This window comes from Vipera ursinii (genome assembly GCF_947247035.1).
Source record: "Vipera ursinii genome assembly, chromosome: 4".
Classification (NCBI taxonomy): Eukaryota; Metazoa; Chordata; class Lepidosauria; order Squamata; family Viperidae; genus Vipera; species Vipera ursinii.
Genome location: NC_139514.1, coordinates 67,305,728 through 67,328,223, shown reverse-complemented (window position 1 = coordinate 67,328,223; position 22,496 = coordinate 67,305,728). Strand labels below are relative to the sequence as shown.

Genomic DNA, 22,496 nt, shown 5'->3' with positions numbered 1-22,496 from the left:
ATGTGCTTTGATACAGCACTTTGGGAACATCCAACTTCTTTTGCAATTACCTTTTGAGGCTTTCCCTCCTTATGGAGGGTGTCAATGATGGTTTTCTGCACAACTGTCAGGTCAGCAGTCTTCCCCATGATTGTGATTCCTACTGAACCAGACTGAGAGACCATTTAAAGGCTCAGGAACCTTTTGCAGGTGTTATGGCTTAATTAGCTGATTAGAGTGGGACACTTTGAGCCTAGAATATTCCACCTTTTCACAATATTCTAATTTTCTGAGATTGTGGATTTGGGGTTTTCATGAGCTGTAAGCCACTGCTAAGCTTGTAAGCCGCCCTGAGTCTTCGGAGAAGGGCGGGATATAAATGGAATTAAAATAAAATAAATAAATAAATAATCATCACAATTATGACAAATCACGGCTTGAGCTATCTTGCTTTGTATGTAATGAGTCTATCTCATATATTAGTTTCCCCTTTTAAGTTGCATTACTGAAATAAATGAACTTTTGCACGATATTCTAATTTTTCGAGTTTCACCTGTACAGTATGTTAACATCAGTGTTTAGATTTTCACTCAAATATTATTCTGTAAATTGTTTCAAAGATTAGATCCTTTCAAACCATGTATTTTATATTAAAGTATATTTTAATTGATGTATTAGTAGCTACCAAGCACAGTAATGAGATTAGTCAGTTACAGATTTAAGACATTACATTACAAAAATAATTGACAAGTAAATATCAAACAACTTTTATTTTCTCTTTAGATAAGAACATCCAGTTGAACATAATGAAAAATGTACCTAACATAATTTGTATCATGTCATATACAAAGTTAAAATTTCAGTGGGATTCTTATTTCATATGCAGGTTTGTATACATGATGTAGTATATATTATTTACACTATTCAAAGACACATTAGCAAAATGAATAAGAGAAACCTCTCAGTTTAAAATATTGTGTTGTTTTATAACCACTTTTAACATATAAAATTACTTGAATAACGTTTGTGACATTTTATCTGCAATCCAGAAAACAACTAGATTTTTGTAAGATTGTTTGGTATTTGAATACAATTTTAAAATATCCTTTAATAGTGTCTGAAATAAGTTACACTAAATGTCTTATTTAGTATCAAATTTGACTGTTTTCTCCCATTGCCAACACACACTTCAAATCTGCTGCATTCTCTAGAACAAATTTATGAAGCATATAGATGCAAGATGGAGAACAAGAAAAATTCCAATGGTATCAGTGGAAGTTCATTGGCATAATATATGTCACCCTTAAAAATTACAAACACAATTATGTGCCAAATACAAGCTATCATGTTTCACAATGAGATAAATAGGTCTGTTTATGTAACTTTGACTGAGAGAAATAGGCATCAAAAGATATAAAAGATATCACAGCCTTTACAGCTTATTTTTAAATACCTGAGCATATATAAATATCTGCAATGGTTAAAGAAAGTTATACTGTATATTGGAGCTGTTGTACAGTTTATGAGAAGCAAAGTATAACGTGAATGCCAGAAGTTCATCAGAAAACAGGACATCACCAAAGTGATCTTATTTAAATTCAGCTTCAGTAATTTAAAGAAATGCATTGCTTCAAAAAAGATTTGCAATTTCACCATTTTTAGTTAAACCTGAGTAATTAGTGTATTACTAATAAATACACTAATACAATAAACAAGGCATTTTTAAACAAATGTGTATTTTTAATTAGACGTTTTTTCATATAAAAAGGCAGTAAGAAATATAAAACTACATTTCTTTCTATATCTTTTCTAGCAACACTTGTACAAACAGAATGTCTGATCCTCTATTTAGCAAAAGTACATAAATTTTCCCTCATATTATATTGGCAGTGACAGCAAAGTATTTTATTATCAACACTTTTTGTAAGTTACAGATAAAGCACCAAGATTCAGATGAATTATACATCCAAGTGTAATTCAGTTCCTTTCTTAAAAGTCACTTTTTCATATATCTGAAAGACGTTAGAGAGGTATCCCATTCTTTTCCAGGTATTTTCCCAGAATAAAATGGCACAGTGCCACATGAGAATTCAGAAATATTCCATAGTGCCAGAAGTTGCCCTGTATGAATCTGTCCATCAATTATTTCTTCTTCTCCCTTCCCCTTCTCTCCATCCCCCACCATGAAATGAGAAATAAACCAGACAGAGATTAATGAACAGTATGAGGACACATTCATCCAGTAAAGCCCATTCACATGTAATGAAAGGTGACTGAAGGTAAAGTTTTGGAATTAATTAGAAACTTTACACAGGCTGAAATCCTTCTGGATCCTACACAAGATGGTGTGTTTCATTGTGTTCCTTCCTGGTGACATAAAATCATATTTTAGAATGCAAAAGGAAATCTGTTTAGGCAATTATTTTCCACACTTCACCAGGTACACCAGGGAATCTCAACATTATGTGATCCTATGTTTTATTGGAACAAATGTGACTGATCTTAGGACACAGCTTTATGATATATTAACACCTATAAACTAGGGAGAAAATGTATAATGCAGATTTTGTTTATGATTGAAAACAAACAAAAACCTTCAGTTTATCATCTGTCACAGTGCAAAAATACCTTTAAAACACACTCTTAAAAAACTTGAACACTATGTACAATATATATTTATATTAGATGGAATTTTAATACAATGTTTCTTATATAGTTGTGAGCAAATGAAAGTTATTGCTCACTTGGGAGTTGGCTGCTCAAATCAGCCATAAGAAGTTCCTTCTTAAAAAAGAAATTATTTTCTCCTTAAACTGTCAACATGCTGTAAAAATGCATTTTCATAATTTAAAATTGTAAAAAGAGAGCTCATTTTTTTGTTCACAACATATACTTACAATACAAATATATGACTATTGTTTTTATGGAAATATGCTTCACATATTATATGTATGTGATTATATTAAAGAATTAATCAATTAAAAATAATACTTCCCTCATCCCAGCACAGAAATCCAGCAATTTTTGCCAAAAATTCCACATTTGATTTTTTTAAAAAAAGAATAAAGATCCTTTGGAATTCAGCTGATTTGGTTCCGAATGAAAATGCATCAACTGAAGCTGAAGAGGTGAGAATGTATTTTGCAGCTTCTCATATAAATACTCTTAGTACTACTTCCTCCCTGCATATTTTAAACAGTTTTTAAATACAATAATGTGAAACTTTTAACATTAAATTCTATATTTAAGAAGTATCTATAAAACAATTCTGATTTAGGATATTTCATTTTGTTTAGACTAGTAGAAACATTACGCTGGAAATTTCTTTGTGAGCTGAGTGAGATTATTTGATCCATTCGATCAGGCAAAGTTTCTGCCCTAATATATATATAGTTGTCTTTTTGAACCTGACTGGTTGTCTATTTAAAATGCAGCACTATCACTGTGCATTTGCTGCCTAGAACTTTCCTTGCTTAAGTCTTTCTATATGATAACACAGTTTTAATGCTGGGCCCAGTTTCAAACCCATATACTTCATTATCATATCACTCCTCAATAACAGAAGAGCCTTCCCATCAATTTCCTGTGAGGAAACAAGATGACAGTAATTAATGACTAGTTTCAGAACAAGAATATTACTCTAGACTGACACAACACAACCCTCTCTCTCACATCATCATCTCTTCCAAGAGAAAAACAGAAATTCAAATCTGAACATCTTGGAAATTTTCAGAAGAGACTGACAAATCTTCAGAATTTATATTATAAAATTTACAATTTACAATTACATATTATATATACTATAATTTCTAATTTATTTACCAAATCAGTTATACATATAGAGAGCTGCAGTATTACGACTTGAAGTAGGCAAAGCAGCTTTGAATCTGGTATGGTTACACCCTGTCCATTTCCTTAATGCAGAATATGGAGCTTTATGACCTTGTCCAGATCTTGTGACCTCAGGAAAAAGTTCACTCAAGCCTTTGCGGAGAGAGAATGAGACCCCTCATGTCATTCCATCTGGTTTCTCAACTTGTCATCTTTTATCTTTAATTATTGTTAATAATTGTTTAATTATAATTTCTTTGTTGTGAGTTGCCCAAGTTCATTGGGAATCAGGTGGCATACAAGTTAAATAAATAAATGCTGCAACATCTTTAAGTAGGAACATCAAAGGTGTACATACCAGATGAAAAGCAAATTTGTCTGCTTTGGATCTGCAGAAGCCTGAATCTGTGTTCTTTCAGTTCTCATTTTTGTTTAAACAATTTATTTTACTAGCAGTGAGAGCTACACTGAATCCACCTCCATGCTGGTGATGGATAAACATTTAACATTTTTTTCAAGGTCAAGTTATTAGTGGCCTGAAACATCTCCAGGCCCTCAGGTCTTCCCAACCAACATCCATCACATCCCTTTTTGACCTTTCTAATGTGAAGAATACCTGACTTCTGATGCTGATGGGGGAAGCAGCATCTGGAATTTGACAATCTGGTTTTCTTTTTTTTAGTCCTATCTCTGATCAAGAGAACTTCTAATAAATTATTTGTCCCCTTAACATTATCCCAGTGACCTTACTCACATATGATATCAGTTTAGAAAACAGAGACTAACAAATAGATAAACTAATTGGAATCCATTTTAATCCTACCAAATTCGTCACCAGAGCAGGAAGAACATTTCACACATATCAAGTTCTTTTCCTGTTCTAAGATTTTTCTCTGTATATTTTTGTGTAATTAATAAGTTTCTCCAAAACACAGCAAGAATTAATGGGACCTCAGGATTAAGTTTATGTTTAAGGATAATTCTGTATCAAGTAGAACTTACACTGACACAAAACTCTTTCTCTAGTGCAAACTACAGTGGTGGTTTTCTGCTTTCAATACTCTTGGAGGGAAAAAAGCCCATTAGATTTCAGAAATATATTGGAATTTTTTTATTTCATGTGATTCTAGGCACTATTAAAAATAAATTATACTTTTCTTACATGTCTCCTGAAGAGTTCGGCATGGGGTGCTAATGCCTGAGGATCTGCTTCTTGTACAAATCGCATCACTTCATCAACTGACCATGTCGAAGGGTCTTTGCTGAAGAGATGGGAAGATTCCTGTTTTAGTGCACTGAAGTCAGGTCCTGTGGTAGAACTTGCAGCTTAAACACACAAAAGGATGAAACTGAAGAAGCTGGAGAAATAATCAAGGCATTTTGAGGGTACATTCAAATAGCTTTTATTGGTGAATAGAAAGCAAAACCCCCCACATTATTTCCCCATTTTATGAGCGTAATCTGAAAATATCTTGCTATTGTTAATGCAGTGGTGACCTATACATTTTACACACACAAACACACACACACAATATGGGAAGGCATCTTTCCCAATCTAGTGGCTTCCAAATGTTGGCTCGCTAAATTCCTATTTATGACAGCTTTCAACTAAACATTCTGTAAATTGTTATTTTAGCACACCTGGAGAGTACTTAGTTAGGATGGCCATGATAGTAGCTTGTTTCTGTTAGTTATTAGTCATACATGTTTATTCTTAAAACTCCTCTGTATTGGATTTTCCTTCAAGGAACAACATGTATAATAACATTTATAAAACAAAGCAAAATTTGCTCATTTTGACAAAAATAATAGATTATGGTTTGATTTATGTTGTGATTCAGTTACGACATAGAGAGTACCTCAAAGAGAAATTCAGAAGCAGAAAATAGACAAGTATAATCTATGTGTTCTCTCTCTCTCTCTCTCTCTCTCTCTCTCTCTCTCTCTCTCTCTCTCTCTCTCTCTCTGTCTCTCTCTCTCTCTGAATATTATCTTAGAATAATAAACTGATTTTAAAGCCAGTTTTATGAATATACATATTTATGTGCACATGGATTTTAGAAAAGTATGGATTTTAGAAAAGCTTGAGAATACCTTCAATCCTCTGTTGCAATCTCTTTCTGGCAACTTCACAATAACTTCTGTTCCCAGTAGCACTTGATAATTTATGTAGATTTGGTGCTGTGTTTGAGGTAGCAGATACTGAAGGAAGAGAATGCCTAAAATAGGCTGTGTTCCCTGAGGTATAATATTCAGTGGAATTCTGATTGTTGGGACTTGATAGAGTGACTGAATTAACTGCAGAATCCATTGAATTGTCAGCAAACCTGTGCTCTTTGGATGTTTCTTCATTTGGCAGGGTTTCTTCTATACAGAATTTAACACAAGAAGATTATTAGTAAAGTGATATCTACCATAAAGATTTTATTGAAAAGTTTGCTTTAATATAAATATTCCCTACTTAAGAAAACTTTACCAAGATTAATAGATTAACAACTCTGCAAGGAATATAGTATTACTAACTAACCAACTTTACTGACCATTCTATGTCATTTGAATTAGAAGGATTAATTTTGGAAAGAAGAAAAATGCTGAAAGAGAAACACAAAAGAAACTGATCCAACTTATCAGATGTTTTGACATTGATAATGAACTGTCTAAAAGGTGAAGAAATAAGTATGGATTGTCATGCTGAAACCAAAGTTTAGGAAAGGCATTTTTGCATGCTTTGTTCAACGAAGAAGAATCCTGTGTGTCAACTGTCCCACTGGGTTAGATAGCAAAAGAAACTCCTGGGACATTTTTTACCAAAAATATAACTTCACTGAAGATTCCATATGGGTACAGAAGTAGAAAAGCCAGTTCTAATGATTTTATGCACAAACAGCGTAGTAAAACATTCCCTTTCCCCTGGACATCCCGTTGTCCATTCTCCACCAATCATTTGCACTCGCTTTATTTTGGGAATAGTCTGTCTGTCTCGGATGTTCCCAGCTGGTGACCCTGAGGTGTTGGATCTATCTCAGACTTCCAATCAGCACCCTTGCATTCCAAATTTCCCTCCCAATCCTCCCTTACATTTCAATGCCTGTCCTCCCCCATCCCATTACTGTTGTCTGGTTGCAAGTGGGGCTGCCTAGTGAGTCAACAATGACATGCTGACCCTCCAAAAAGATGATTAATCCTACAAGGAAGCAAAACCATTCGTATTACACCATGATCTCTTTGCACTATTTAACCTATTGGGGTAGGTCTAGGTACCTAACATGGAACCTCTGCATGAATCTAGGGGCATGGACATTCGTTGCCATCACCGATTCTGCCTCTGCCAAGGGAAACCCCTTCAATAAGACTAAATATTACAACTTCCCTTTGTAACATCAAGAGTCAAGAATCTCCTTGATCTCAAAATGTCTTTCTCCTTCCCATGGGGGGGGGGGAGGCTCAATGGTTGGCATCAGCAGTGAGATACGGAAGGGCTTTAACAAATTACAGTGAAACACTAGATGAATGCGCTGAGGGTTTTTTTTGGCAATTTCAGTTTCACTGTTACCAGATTCATAATCTGGATGATGGGGAAAGGACTTGCGTACTTAGGCCCCAACTTCTTGCAGGGCTGCCCAAACTACAAGAGAGGTACACCTCATCCCCTATTCTAAACTCCTTCTGAGGTGCTCTCTTCTTGTCAGCCTGTCTGTTCTGCACTTCTTTTGTCTTCTAATTTGTGCACCACAGGGCAGATGGCTTTCTAAGTACTTATCCACTCAGGCAATGAAGTCGACGAAGAGGTCTCCTTAGGGAGCTCTGGCATAGGCACAAATTCCATATAAGTGGCCACTTGAAAGGGGGTAAATCTGGTGCTACTAGGTACAGAGTTATTGTATGCCACCTCAGCAAAGGGCAGAGGTTCAGCCCAATTGTCTTGCTGGTAATTCATACAACATCAAAGGTATTGCTCCAAGACTGCATTCTTGTATTCACAGGCTCCATTCGCTTGAGGGTGATGGGTGGAGCTAAGTCCCCAGGAGGAGTCTAAAAGCTCAGGAACTCACACCAAAACCTTTATGTGAATTGCACTCCCCAATCTAAGATCATGTGTTTCGGAATGCTGTACACATGCTGTATGAACAATCTAGCTAGGAATTGAGCAGAAGGGATACTTGGGCACACTACAAAGTGGGCTTGCTTAGAGAATAAGTCTGTAATGACCCAGATCACAGTATTTCCAGCACTCTCCAGCAGATCCCCAATAAAGTCCATAGATATCTCTCCAGAGGACCATGGGCTTGGCCACCATCTGTAACAGTCCTGGAGGCTTGCCAGACAGCCTTTTTACCAAAGAACACACAGGGCAGCAGACTATGTAGGTTTCTATGTCTTTCTTCATCCATGGCCACCAAATCTGTCTCTTTACGAGATGAAAGGTTTTTACAAATCCAAAATGCCCTGCCGCCTTTGCATCACAGCTCCATTGCAGTACAGGTAGTCCTCAAAATACGAACCTAATGGAGCCTGATTCATTCATCAAACGAACTAGATTCAATTTTACAAATGTTTAAAATCAAATTCATTCATTAAATCAAATGGATCATTAAATGAACAAAGATCTGGCTTACTATTTCCTCAACTTTGTTCACTGATCTCTGCCTGAACTGAGGGGCCTTCCCACTGCTGTCACTGCCCATCAGCTATTTGCTTCCACTCAGGAACTAAATGCCTGTAAGCAGGCTGCATATCCTTTTGCAAAGATTTTTGTGGTTGTTATTAATTAGCTTAAGTCTCCAGCCAGGCACTCAGAGGGAGATGGGGGAGGGGTTTACAGAACTGTTGGTTTGCAAAAGTAACAGAGATGGAAGGAACCTTGAGATCATCTAGTCCCATGGTGGCGAACCTGTGGCACACAGAGCCCTCTCTGTGAGCACGCGCGCTGTCACCCGTCCTAGGCCTCCGCCATGTGCAAAAAAAAAGTTTCAATCAATTTCAACTTCTCGCAAGGAAAAAAAAGATCTTGCAAAGTTGGAATTGCTTGATTGAACTTTATTTTCAGTCCCACAGAGCAGCAGAGGAAATGATGCATCGGAGCTGGAATAAAGGTGCCGTGGGGGGTGGGGGGAGCGGCAGGAGTAGGGCACTCCATGCGAGGGGTGGGGCAGGGCCTGTTGCTTCCCTCCCCCTGCCAGACACCTGCCGAAGCCACGCAGGGTAAGCTTGCCGCCCCCACCCCCACCCAGATGCCCTTGCCTCCCCAAGCCTTTTTTTTACTAACCTGCATTTCAGCTGCATTCCGTTTCTCCATTCGCTTCCCAGCCTTCGCCATGTGTTTGTGGGACAAAAAAAAAAGTTCCATGAGACTTTCTAACTTCTCATGAGATCTCGGAAGAAGTTAGAAAATCTCATGGAACTTTTTATTTTAACGACAGTCCCACAAACACGTGGCAAAGGCTGAGAAGCAAATGGAGAAATGGAATGCAGCTGAAAGGCAGGTTAGTAAAAAAAACACTTAGGGGAGGCGAGGGCATCTGGGTGGGGGCGGCAACCTTATCCTGCATGGTGGCGGGAGGCTTAACAGTGAGCATGGGGGGCCCAGGAGCACCTGCGCAAAGCAGGCAGATTGCAGGTGGCAGCATGGAAGCCGATCACAGGCACGACGGGACAGAAGTGCATGGCAGAAGTGCTGCCCAGGGCCAGAGAGGACACTGGGCAGATTGTGGGCGCTGGCGGCAGCGTGGAGGGCGATCACTCGTGCAAGCGTGACAGCCACGCATGGCAGAGGTGCTGCTTGGGGCCGGAGGGCAATCGCCCTCCACACAAGCAGCTAGTGCCGACAATCTGCCTGGCCTCCCCTTCAGCCCTGAGCAGCACCTATGCCATGCACGGTTGTCCTGCTCACGTGTGCGATCGCCCTCTGGCCCCGAGCAGTGCCTCTGCCGTGCATGGTTGTCCCGCTCACGCGTGCAATCGCCCTCCATGGCAACATCGCCAGCGCCCGCAATCTGCCTGGCTTCCCCCCCAGCCACCGCCTCTGCCATGTGTAGCTGTCCTTGCACATGTGATCACCCTCTGCGCTGGCGCAGCTGCAGAAATCGTGCAACAGGGACATGTATCTGGGCAGCTCAGGCAAGAGGAAGGTGGACTTTGTAGGGCTGGACCCCAGTGCCCCCGAGTCCTGCCATGACTGGGCCCTGCTGATCAAAGGGCGGCGGCAGCAACAAACACGACTCGATCCTCAGCAAGCCCCATTTGCCACTTCCTGCTCAATGCCGCTGCCATGAGGCCACGGAACAAGCCAGGCGGAGGTAAGGACCCAGGTCTGGGTGGCAGGAGAAGGGCGCACTATGAGGGTTGGGTCTGACGCACGTGGGGCTACTGCCTCACTTTCCATGCTGTGCCGGGGCTGGGCTGGACTGGGCGTGGAGCCTCCTCGCCGCTTCTTCCCCCATGGACATTAGGAGTGTCTACCCCACCTACCGCTCGTCCCAGGGCACCGGCCACCATCCCACGCTCTCCAGCCCATTGCCGGCCAGCCAGGCACGCCGGGCTTGGGCCTTGGCAGATGGAGGCCAGAGGGGAGCAAGAGCCGTAGCTGCCCAGCTTTTCCACCTGAGGATGTGTACGGGGAGAGGCACGACCGTCTCGGTAAGATGTGGTCCACCCGCAGAAGGAGCAGAAGGATGGAGGAGGAGGGCTGGCTGGGGATGGGTGCAGAGCTGCCCACGGGGGGAATCTGACCAGTCCCAGCCTGGAGGGGGGGAGAGGCCGAGGGAGCCCAAAGGGAGGCATCCTGGCATGCCCAGATGGCCGGCGATGGGCTGGAGAGTGCAGGGTGGTGGTAGCCGCCCCAGGATGATTGGTAGGTGGGTTGGACTCTCCTGATGTCCAAGGGGCAAGAAGCCGCAAGGAGGCTCCATGGCCAGCGGGGGAAGAAGCCGCGAGAAGGCTCTGCGCCCAGTCCAGCCCAGTCCCAGCACAGCACAGCAAGCAAGGCAGCAGCCCTTTGTGTGTGCCCATGCACGTGCGTGCCCCCGCCCCGCCCTGCCAGGCAAGCAGAGAGCACAGGCAGGCAGCAGAAGGCACAAGGAGCTCCAATTCCAGCACAGCCCCTCCTCCCCATCGGAAGAGCTGTGGGGCTCAGGAGCCTCCCCCCATGCCTCCCACCCACTGAGCAAGATGCCCTCCTGGCCACTGCCTCACCTGCCAGAGCAACATCGAGCTGGCCATGCCCACCCAGTCTGCCATTTTCACCATAGCCACGCCCACCCAGTGGGTCACGCCCACTCAGCACCCAGCAAAACATAAGTGGGTTTTGGATTGCAGTTTGGGCACTCGGTCTCTAAAAGGTTTGCCATCACTGATCTAGTCTAACCCACTGCTCTCACAAGAGAGTACCGTATTTCTGATAAATGCCTATCCAGTCTCTTCTTAAAAGCTTTCAGTAATAGGGCACTCACAATTTCTGGAGGCAATTTAAATTTAAAACCTACAAACTACTGTAATATATGCTAATCTCCAACATAAGAAAAGAAACACAATGTTATAGAATACTTTGTGAGGAGGCTAGCATTTCTACTTAGAAACACAATAGTAAGTACTTATAAAGAAAAGCAGTTTCCAAACAGTTTGCAAGCATTCTAGAGTAACAACAAAAAGTAAAATACTTACAGAAGTCCTGAAGCCCAAGCAGCAGCAGATTCTCCACCAGCACCAACAAAAAACCTAGGTGCCAACTCGACTCGGTTTGTTTGGCCATGTGACCAGGGACAAAAAAAAAAAGCCCCACCTGCTTCGTAAGCCGAACGGCCCAAGCAAGTCACAGAGTTCAAAATGGCTGCAGCTGCAGCAGGGACTGAATTCAAGTCACATGGCTACACAGGCCTCTTTTTGCTTGCAGTTTTGAATTTCTAACGTAAGTACCCTTTCTGAATTAATTCATTTTTGTGAAAATTGGTTAAATAATTATCTGGGGGATTATCTGTACTAAGGTCCTCTGGCTTGATGGAATGTATAGTTTGCTCCCCATCCATGCCAGTCTGTCCATTAAGGACAGCTCACCTTTCTTTTGTTGGAACCACTCATCTCCTGCCAAGGCTTCTTTTAGGTCTTTGGTCAGCGGTGATGGCGGTGCTTCCTGTTCTCTTGTGAGGACTGGTACTGCTACTTGTTTGCAAGGAATGATGGCATTGATGACCTCCTCTCATGCACTGTTGTACTGTGGCATTTGTGAGAGGGCATCTCCCAAGAAGTTTCACCCTCCAGTAGATAGCAGAGAGTGAAGTTGAAGCAGTTGGAATATTGGGCCCATGTGACCTATTTCGGGGAGCCCTGGGTGCTTCTAAGTTCTTGTGGTCTGTCCACACTTCGAAAGAAATCCTACTGCCTTCCAAGAATTGCTTCCAGGTTAGGAGAGCCCAGCGGACCATGTAGGCTTCCTTTTCCCAGATAGTTCATCGTCTCTCAGTTTCTGAAAACTTATGGGACGTGTAGGCACACGGCTACAATTCTCCTTTGGCCTTCTTCTGGAGCAGCATAGCCCCTACAGCCATATCACTAGTGTCTCCTTGTTTCAGATACACTAGGACTCCTTTATACAGGTGCTCATGCAGTACGTCATTTATCAGTGGCATGAACATTGTTGGGGACCCCTGTAGTCCAAACGGCATCACTCAGAACTGGTAACAGCCCAGGAGGCTGTTAAATGCAGTTTTCCATTCATCCCCTCCCTTAAGTTCACATTAGTGAAGATCCTCCCCTTTACAAGGTTTCCCAACATGTCCAGGCATGATCTCAATTGCATAATCTGTGGTGCGGTGGCGTGGAAGTGTGCCAGACTCCTTCTCACTAAAGACTGGCTAGATCACGATACTCTTTTGGAATCCACCGCTCTAAGCAATCTTCTTCTAGTTTATTAGCAGTTTCCATTTTCGCTTTCTTAACCGCAGGCGCATGACAGCTTCTTAGTACTTTCACTAACTCTTGCTGGTTGGATATTTTCCTTTGCATTCGCCACTTGTTTCTATCCCAATGAACAAATGGGCTCCATTTTATCTGCCATGCTAGGTCTAAGACCATGGCCTATATCATCTCAGGGGCCACAATAAATCAAATAACCTCTGTGTGGTTCCCAGCTTTCAGTTTCACAGGCTCAGTTAGACAGCTCACTGGCACTCTGCCCATTATCGAATCACATAGCTGGGAAAATGCTACAGGCTTCTTTAGCTTCCTTAAGCCTCATCCCTAGCTTCTCTACCACTTGGGGGCTGACCAGGCATCTGGTGCATCCCGAGTCCAATAAAGCTGTAAGGTTCCCCTTTACTCCTGAGAAGGACATCGAAATATCCACCCTAACAGTCAGATGATGGGGCCACTTACCATCGGGTCACCTTCTTCCTCGCTGTCGCTCTTGTAGACTAGTCAAGTCTTGGCAGGAGTTGGAGTTCCTGCCCCCTCACTGGATGGAGGAGAGAACTCTATGACCTGTTGCCCTGCATGAGTTTTCTCCCTTGGCCTCAGTGGAGTTTTTTTCTTCGGTTGGCTCAGAGACAGGGGAGCGGTCATCAGTCACAGCTTGGTTCCACCAAAGTTGTGGTGGGGGTCTCCCTCCTCTGGCTGGAGGTGAACCCTTTCTAGGAGCCACTCACTTCTCCACAGGTCAGGACTGATTTTCCTGCCCAGTGTGTTCATGGAACTCCATCAGGTTGATCTCTACCTCAGTGGCCGCATGGTACCATGCTTGCAAGTTGTGCAGCACCTCCCCAGGGTAGGCAGTTTTTGTTCAGTCTCTGTCGGAAATGATAGACCAGTAAGCAGTCAGACCAGTCTCCCAAGTGGCTGGCTAGGTAGCGGAAATCTTGAATGTACTCCATTACTGGTCACTTCTCCTGCTTCAGGGCATTGATGCAGGATTCTGTGCCAGGCTGTTGTGGGCTCTTCAAACCGCTCTCGCAGGGCTTGCATGTAGGGGTCAAGGTTCTCCAGCTCTGGGACATTTTCATCATGCAGTGACAACAAACATTCCAAAGCGCTTTCTTCCAGATCGACCACAACGACATAGAGCTGGGCCATATTGTCTGGATATATCACTCCATAAAGCTCCATGTGGTACCAGGCTTGAGCCAGGAAATGGGCTAGGTGGTTTGGGTGCCCATCAATATGGGCCACCAGGGGAATGGCTGGCACTCCTCCTGTACCAGGATGAATCCTTGGAGCAGAATACCAGCTGCCACCACCGGTGCCAGGATTCCAGTTGCGGCTGCTTGTGCCAGAGCACCAACTGCAGCCAGGGCCACTGGCGCTGCTGGCTGCAATGGAGGAGTGGCAAAGCCCAAAGCTGGTTGTGCAGGGGCTCTGGTCGCCAGTGTCACCAGCTGAAGAATAGCAGGAGTAGCCAGGACTGCCGGGGTTCTCATGACTCCTGGCCCACTGGCAGAAGTTGTGGCTCCCGGCGTTGGTGTGATATGAATCTCCATCCCTTCAAACTTCTCCCTTCAACTGTTTCATGGATGGGCTGCGGCCGGTGGTCGGGAGCTCAACAGGGTTGTCCCATTCAGCTAGTCGCTTCGCTTTGCATTTGCTGCCTTGAACCATGTTGACCCCAGAAGGTAGAAGGGGGGGCTTCAGCCTTCGCTGCCTTGCCCACATTCATTGCCCAGCCTTTGCCCACATTTGTTGTCTTCGGCCCCTGGTATGGAGCATCCCTCATTCACTCCTAAGTGGCTGCAGCCAGTTGCTCAGACTTCTGTTTTCAGTTGCATGCTGGCTGGTTGCACTCCTGCTCCATACTGAGGTGGTGCTGGTTTACCCAAGCCAGGACCCCCTCCCGGCTTCTTCTTCTCTTCTAAGTTTTTGCCTGTAACCAACATTTCAGGGTTGACCTCCTGGTGGGATCCAGGTACGCTATTTCTGTGAGAACTGGCGTAATGTTAACCATCCCAGAATAAACTCCTGGGACATATTTTACCAAGAGTATAATTTTGCTGAAGATTCCATGTGGGTACAGGAGTAGAAAAGCCGGTTCTAATGATTTCATGAACAAATAGTAAAGGAAAACTTTCCCTTTTTTCCCCAGATTTCCCATTGTCCATTATCCACCAATCATTTGAACTCGCTTTGTTTTGGGAATGGTCTGTCTGCCTCGGACATTCCCAGCCAGTGACCTTGAGGTATTGAGTCTGTCTCAGCCTTCCAGTCAGCACAGTTGCATCCCAAATTTCCTTCCCAAACCTCCTGTATATTCCAATTCTTTCCCTCCCCCCTTCCATTACTGTTGTCTGGTTCAGAGCGGGGCTGCATATTGAGTCAACCATGACATGTGTTAACTCCTAAAATAATAATTTGTTATCTAAATTGATGCCAGTTACTTTTTCAGAAATGCAGAAACTGAATGATAAATTGAAAATTGGAAGAACACTGGGGCAGGTGAAGATTACGGTATCTTCTAAACTGTTTAAAAGGATTGTGAATTGGGAGTTTGTGGTAGCTCTCTACATATGGAAAGACAGTTTGCTAACTTCAAAAATGATTTTGAAAGAGTGCTTTGGGTCTCAAGTACCTCTCTGACAAAAGAGATAAAGCAGAATGTCTTCTCTATGCTTCCATGAGATGCTTTACTCCGACTTACCCATTTCCATTATTCAGATACATCATGATCTACAAGGAGGGAATTTGCACAGCCTGAAACAAGCACATATCAATTCTTATGGCATGTTGAGTGATACCCTTCCCCTTAATAAGGGAAAGCTGCTAATTTCCTTTGACATACTGTCTGGATTTAGATCTCTCAGTAATTTTCAGATGATCGATTTCCAATCTGATACCTCAGAAGAGCTTCCTTCTGTCATCCCTTGTTGTTTTTGTCTGGAAGGATTGAACTCATTTTGATATTTAAAATGCATTCCTGAATTTAGAAATATTTAATTCTAATCTGATTGATGGATCTGAAATTTCTATGAAGAAAAAAGAGTAAATTCTATGAGACTAATTTTTTCTGAGTGTATGGAAGCCTTGACTGCTTGTAAAATTTTGAGTGTGTGATTCTCGATGGAATGCCCAGAACTGTAGTGAAGTGTGATTGACTGTCTTCACTTATGTTGTACATTATAACATTTCTGGCAGGATCATATTTAGGTCCTTTGGGTGCCTTACATCTTGCAAAGTTTTAGCATCTCTTTAAAAGAAAACCAAATAAGTGGGGGGAGGGCTGTTTTCTGGAAAGAACATAAAGCTTCACTTTACAAAGATTTCAAATGTCTATTGTAGCAAGTTTAGAAATACTTTAGAATCACTAGATACAACAATATTTGCCAGTGTAGCAATCACAACAGGTTTAGGAAAGCTTCTCTAGAGACAGATATGGAATACAAGATGGATGGGTAAAGGGCCACCTTAGTTAATAGTACCTGCCTCAAGGAAAATGCACATGGACCTTTAATTGTGATGCAAGTCCTCCTGTCCATGTATTTTTCTATAGTATTTACTTCAAAGCATTCCCAATGAGGAACTTAATTATGAAATTAGAAAATTAGAAATCAGAATTCTTTATTGGCCAAGTGTGACTGGACACACAAGGAACTTGTCTCCAGTGCATAAGTTCTCAGTGTACAGACAAACAATAAAGTGATAGGTCATATATCATAGCTCATAGTTGCAATCATTAATCATAATATACAACAAGTGATAAATCATAGATACCTTGAGATGAGAAATAAATATATCATTCATACAAAAAGTGGGCACTTTTTTCCATAAATGAAAATTGAATCAGAAGCACATAACAAACTAATGAACTGAAATTAATGTTCTCATCTGTGTGTAACTGAGGGGGCAAGGGGGTTAAATAAGGATGCTTTAATTATTGCCTATTTTGTATGTTTAATATACAGGGTTTGGTCATTGGTCAATGATAAAATAGGCAAGAATTAAAACATCCATACTTAACCACCTTGTCCCTTTTTTGTGAACATGCTGTTAAATATACGTTAATTTTCAAAAATGGGGAAAGAGACAAATAACTCTGGGCATATTTACTTTTCTCCATTTCTTTATTCCTTAACTTTTGCAAGCTACAATTCTGTCAAGCCCCCTATTTGTATATTAAATAGCAAAGGACATAATTACAGGACAATATAAAATCTATCAAAGTCTCTGGTAAACCCCCTAACTCTCTGCATGTACCATTCAATTACAATTTTCAATGTTAATAAAATAAGTACAAAGAAGCTATATTTCTGTCTTGGTATGACCTAATAGCTTGAATCCTACTCAAAGGTCAGTTGTAGTCCTCAGAGTGAACGAGCTTTGGCATTCCAGCCATTGAGGAAGAACAGTTTTGTGCATTTTATTATGGTTATAGAAAAAAGTGGTGATGAAAAAATATAGTTAAATATAGCTCTAAATTAATGTTATACCATGTACATTGCACAAAATACATCATAACGTTAACATTCAATCAGAGAGACGTTTGAGCCATTACCTGGGAGAAGTTTGATCTGGTTGATCCTGAGGAAGTGGACAGGGTCCTCGTAGTTGTGAGTTTGGCCATCTGGACCCCTGCCTCTCCTGGTTAGTTAAGGCCTCGCAGGGAGTAGCATGCGGCTGGCTCCAAGGCAGTTGATGCCTCTTTATAGGAGGGGGATGGTAGTACTTGCATTGGGGGCAGTGGTGTGCCCTCTTCTCAAGAGGCCCTTCTTAGACCCAGTAGTATTAAGACAACTTTTGTCCAGCCTTCAATTTACTACTACTGTAGAAAGTTGTTGAAAGGGTGGTTGGGACTCAGCTTCAGAGAGCATTGAATGAAAAGGATTATCTGGACTCTTTTGGATGACTATACTGAAAATCCCTCTCCATCATTTAAAGGCAAAATACAGCTAGAATTAAAGCCTCAGGTTCATGACAGCATTCAATCTCAAACATATACAGGGCAGTATTTCTTTGCCCAAAATGGGAAGACCCCAAATATTGTTTTGAAAGAATGTCTTTTCTGCTTTTTATGTACAGTATATGGAATTAAGATAGGTTTAATTATACTTAGCATACATTAGACTTCTTTTCAATTCTAATAGAAATCCTAATATACTGTATTTAAAGTTAACTGTAATTGCTCTGAGATCCAAACATTTGACATTATACTTAAGGCTGTAGTCTAGCTCAGCTTGAATCCTGATCCAAATGCTGTAAGTCAGGTGATTTTTAATTCACCTGAAACAGGACATAACTAATTCATCGAGTTTCTGAATCTGAATTCTAATATACAGGGATACCAAAAGACAGGCCCCATAGGCCAATCACAATATTAATATTTTTTCAGAGAAAATATTACTGTGCTTAGGAATGTTTAAAAGTCATGCATGAAACAAGTAAGAATGTATTTAGAAGTAAATATGTTAACATAGTTTATAAAATAAAGTGTCTATGAGATCTGACTTTTAGAATCCTATATAGTATTCAAAAGATCAATGTGCTGTTAAGGGCATGGTGTTGTATCACATGCTAAAAATAGAAAGGAAGCATAAAATAGTCATTTGGGGCACCTGTTCATATCTTAGTAAGCGGTAACTGGTTTGTCCTCAATGAATGATTGTTGCAATCACCATCCTAATCATTATGACTTAGGTGGGTGATGAATAATAGAGATATAATTGTCGTTTTCTTTATGCATGGTGATATGCTCAGTAACCCATTACTGTGAACAGATTTCTTCCTGAATTTCTCCTATTTTCACACAAGGCTGGCATCTCAGTCAAAGTGAACTGGCAAAGGATTGCTGGGAATGTGATGGAAAAGCTGTGAAGAAGTATGTGCTGTGCTCAAAAGACATAGAAATTCTCTGTACTACAGTATAGTTTATCTTTCCTATATGTTTTGTTCCATTTTGGTGAAGAATTAAAAAGTTTATGGACTCTAATAACCAAAATTCGTAAAATATAAAAGTTGAAAATAGATGCACTAATTTCTTCACTAAATTCCATGCAAATATTATTTCATGCTAAAACCACCTTTAGGGTTTTTTCCACTTCACGTTAAATAATGAAAGTTCTAGTTTTTTTTAATTCAACATTGATTTTTAAAAGAAACAAGATAAGACTCTTTCCATAGGACAAGACAAGTCAGTTTCCAAGCTGGTAGAACTTGCTATAAAGCAGGAGGTAAGTCTTTGACTGTCCTAATTTTGATTATATCCATTGAAATAAACTAAATCCTTGGCTGATGGCTATAATACTAGTGGCTGTTCATCATGGCATATATAGTAAAGGTAAAAGCCAGCATTGCACCTGTCGTGACTCACTATAAGCAAGCAAGCAATATGAAATCAGGACTAAGTAAGCTGAGCACTTAAAACACATAAAGATACTTCAGATTTACAGATTTCAACAGGCAACAGTAAACTAAAGAATTTATCATACTATTTTCTTACCATAGCAGTTGCATATCCATAACAATGCTATCCAGCAATCTGGGCTCAGTGTAGAAAAAGTATTTCTGTATGTATATAGTAACTCACACTACAACTGTCAGCAACTTTTAAAGGAAACTGCATTTTTCCAAGGAAAGCATATTTGATTTAAGAATGTGTTAGTAGCTGTAACAGTGATGGCAAAACTTTTAGACACCGAGTGCCCCAAAACCGCCCCACCCCACCTACTCACCCCCAACCCGCCTGCCCGCAGGGCCACCTACCACCTCCATGGCCCACCGCAGATCGCCCAGGCAGTCCAGCAGCATCATGGCAGCCACACCCTCCACCCGCACCCTGTAGCATCATCTACGTGCGATGGGGCACGAGGGTGGAGTCTTGTCCCTGCTAACTGGATGACATGTCCTTCACTGCACAGCTCTGTGCGGGCTGCGCCCAGGGGCAACTCTCCTCCGGGGGGGCTGCTGGTGAGGAGGGGGCCACAGGGGGAGGTGGGGCTAGGGCAATGGTGCGTGTGCCCACAGAGAGGTCTCTGAGTGCCACCTCTGGCACCTGTGCCATAGGTTTGCCACCGCTGAGTTATAACATGCATATTCTGAACCCCACTTTCCTCTTTGAATATGGATTGTTTTGTATTCCTAATACAGTGGTTTTCAGTATACCTTACTTTCAGTATACCTTACTTTTAATTCTGCAGCTAATGGCTGACCTTTTTTGGGGCTCAGAAGCTAAGTAGGGTTAATCCTCCTTGGTATTTGGACATGAATCTACTAAACGTCATGTGTGCAGAATACACTGGGAAATAGAAGTCCCTGAAAAAAGTTTATGAATTGTTGCCAAAAAAAATTACATAAGCAAACATACTTTAAAAATTTAGAACTTGTAATTACACACATGTGTGGAAAAAAGTAAAACTACCTATTTTTTTAAAATTCTTACTAAATCACTGTGCACTATGATTCAAAAGGATTATTCAACTATTGTAAATTGCTTTTTTTGTTTCTATAAACATAAACATAAATTATAAATGCTAAAATACACAAGAGCTACGACAAGAAGAACTAAAGAAATCAGAACATTACCTGACTTGTTTCTATCATGTTCGATGGGACTATGTGCATTTCTCATGTAAGGACTAAAGGGCTGGCTACTGAAAAGATTATCACACTGTAGACTGTGGCAGAGTTTCTCCAGGAAGCGCAGAACAAAAGATGCACTATTCACAGAAGGAAGATTGATGGTATGTTTCTCCCCATCAAAAGAAGCTGTCAGTAAAAAGATTTTAAAAATTACTAACATTAACAATGAAATATCACCAGTGTCTAACAGAAGCTATCTCCCTTTTATGAATCCTAGGAATAAAAAGAAGGCAGCAGTTTTTATATTTTTCCTCTATCAGGAGGTTTTGGACCATTTGCAGTATCTCTATGCTAATCAATGTGCATTTGTTTTGCCAAGTTTTAAAAGTACATTTTTAAAAGCTATTATTTTTCAATAATGTAATACTACTCAAATGCAAAGAGTTCAGAGGGTTGCTCTCTATCTCCCTGAAAATATATGTTCCTTTGGGCTATTGAGAATGATTAGAAGCACCAACCCTAAGCACCAACCCTAAGGCCAGTATTGCAAATCTGAAACTATTTGTTTTATATTTGGGAATGGATGGGCAATTGATTCCCAGCTGGGAAAAGCATAATGACCAAGACTGAGAACTCTTATTCTATTGTCATGATATTAAACATTAATTTGAAAAAAAATTATATAAACACCCCACGAAGGAATAGACAATATGCAAAATACACCCCACTAAAATATCACAGTAAGTGAAGAAAGTATTGTAATTCAATGTGGAAAATTAAAATTTCTAGCTCTGTTGTATTCCATTATGGCAAAAAAATTAGGGTTGTGCAATGCTTCATGCTCAAAAGCAAGGGGTACAATGTAGGATCTGTGTATAACTCCTTTAAGGACTTTTTCTAACGCTGCTGCCTATAGCTGTCATCAGTCCTGGAGGGGAAAACATGTTTTATATAAGTTGTAGGCAGCTGGTATGTTTGTGCCTGCATTATGCTCCAAAGCTCTTTTTAATCTTTGAAACAAAGCAGTGCACAGCCAAATAAATATTCTATAACCTTATCCTACAAGCAAGCCTTTTTCATAGCTCTTAAATTTTGCTATGACATAAAAAGCCTATCTTTATGTGTAAAAACATATGTCGAAGATCTATATGAAGATTAAGTGTCTTCTAGAAGATTCAATTTAATAATGCTAGATATAGGGTGTGACAGCTTAATTAACCACAGAAAACTGTCTCATCTGGCTTCAGTATAATGTAATAAAGTAAGGCAACCTTTTTTTTAATCCTAGAATTATAAGCAGGCATCCAAATATGTATCCTGAAGACTGCTTGTGCTAGAAACAAAATGACAAGGAGCAATCCTAATTTAGAACTAGAGAAATATTGACACCATAGACAGCAATTAAGAGGAATATCGTAGAATTCTGACTTTTCCAAAACAGCATTCAGCTAAGACATAAGCTTACTGGAGGAAACAAAACACATTCACAGTTTTAGATCAAATATTTTCCTATAAAGCAAAAGGAATGGAGGTGCTTTTGTTTTTAAATATTTTTTCTGTTTACTATTTTGAAAGATATGACAAATGTAGATCAATTTAAATATAACTCATTTAATAATAAAGGAAGTTAGAGATTCTGTCATTACCAAGCATATAGTTTTTATTGGCTTTCAAAATATTGATTCTGCTGTCTGCTACTGTTTTTTTAATATTGATTTATTGTGGTTAGTTTACAAGAATCACTAATTGTATCGCACATACAATTAACAGGCCAGAAGTCTGGATTATTCTGCATGTCAACATTATGCTTGTGAGAAAAAAAACTCATTTGTTTTCACCTCTTTGTACAAAAGGGCAAAGCCAACTGGAAATAAAAAGCTTAATGTAATATTAAATTGGGCACAATTAGCTAAATAATCAAGACTCACAAACCTAAAGGGATCATTGAAATGAAAATATTCATTCTTAGCAGAATCCCAAAGGTGTTTTTTCAAAAGTCGACTAGACTTTCTCTGTTTTTCCTTGAAGATGTTTCAGTTCTCATTTTAAAAGCTTCTTCAGTTCTCATCCAAGAAGCTTATTGGATAAGAAACGAAACATCTTCAAGGAAAAATAAAGAAAGTTGCCTTAAAAAAAGCACCTGTGGGACAACCATAATCTGGATGAGTGAGAATCTCCATAGATATTCTTAACAGAAGATA

The 22,496-nt window shown here is 40.6% G+C and overlaps 1 protein-coding gene across 3 annotated transcripts in view; it reads right to left on the bottom strand.

Annotated features, from left to right (window-relative positions):
* Positions 1-360: 360 nt before the first annotated feature.
* Positions 361-22,496, bottom strand: part of SCML2 (Scm polycomb group protein like 2) — a 54,253-nt gene continuing 32,117 nt past the window's right edge. Inside the window, exons 10-14 of one of the 3 annotated variants that reach the window (XR_014492585.1) lie at positions 20,299-20,481; positions 5,905-6,177; positions 4,973-5,136; positions 2,971-3,562; positions 2,330-2,342 (exon numbers count right to left, since the gene is read on the bottom strand). Coding sequence is in view for 2 of the 3 variants with exons in the window: in XM_083363103.1 (XP_083219229.1) it covers positions 3,437-3,562; positions 4,973-5,136; positions 5,905-6,177; positions 20,299-20,481 (746 nt within the window). In the remaining variant the exon portion in view is untranslated. Of the gene's footprint in view, positions 3,563-4,972; positions 5,137-5,904; positions 6,178-20,298; positions 20,482-22,496 lie in introns of all 3 variants that reach the window. The other 2 variants (XM_083363103.1, XM_083363104.1) reach the window with 2 other exon arrangements.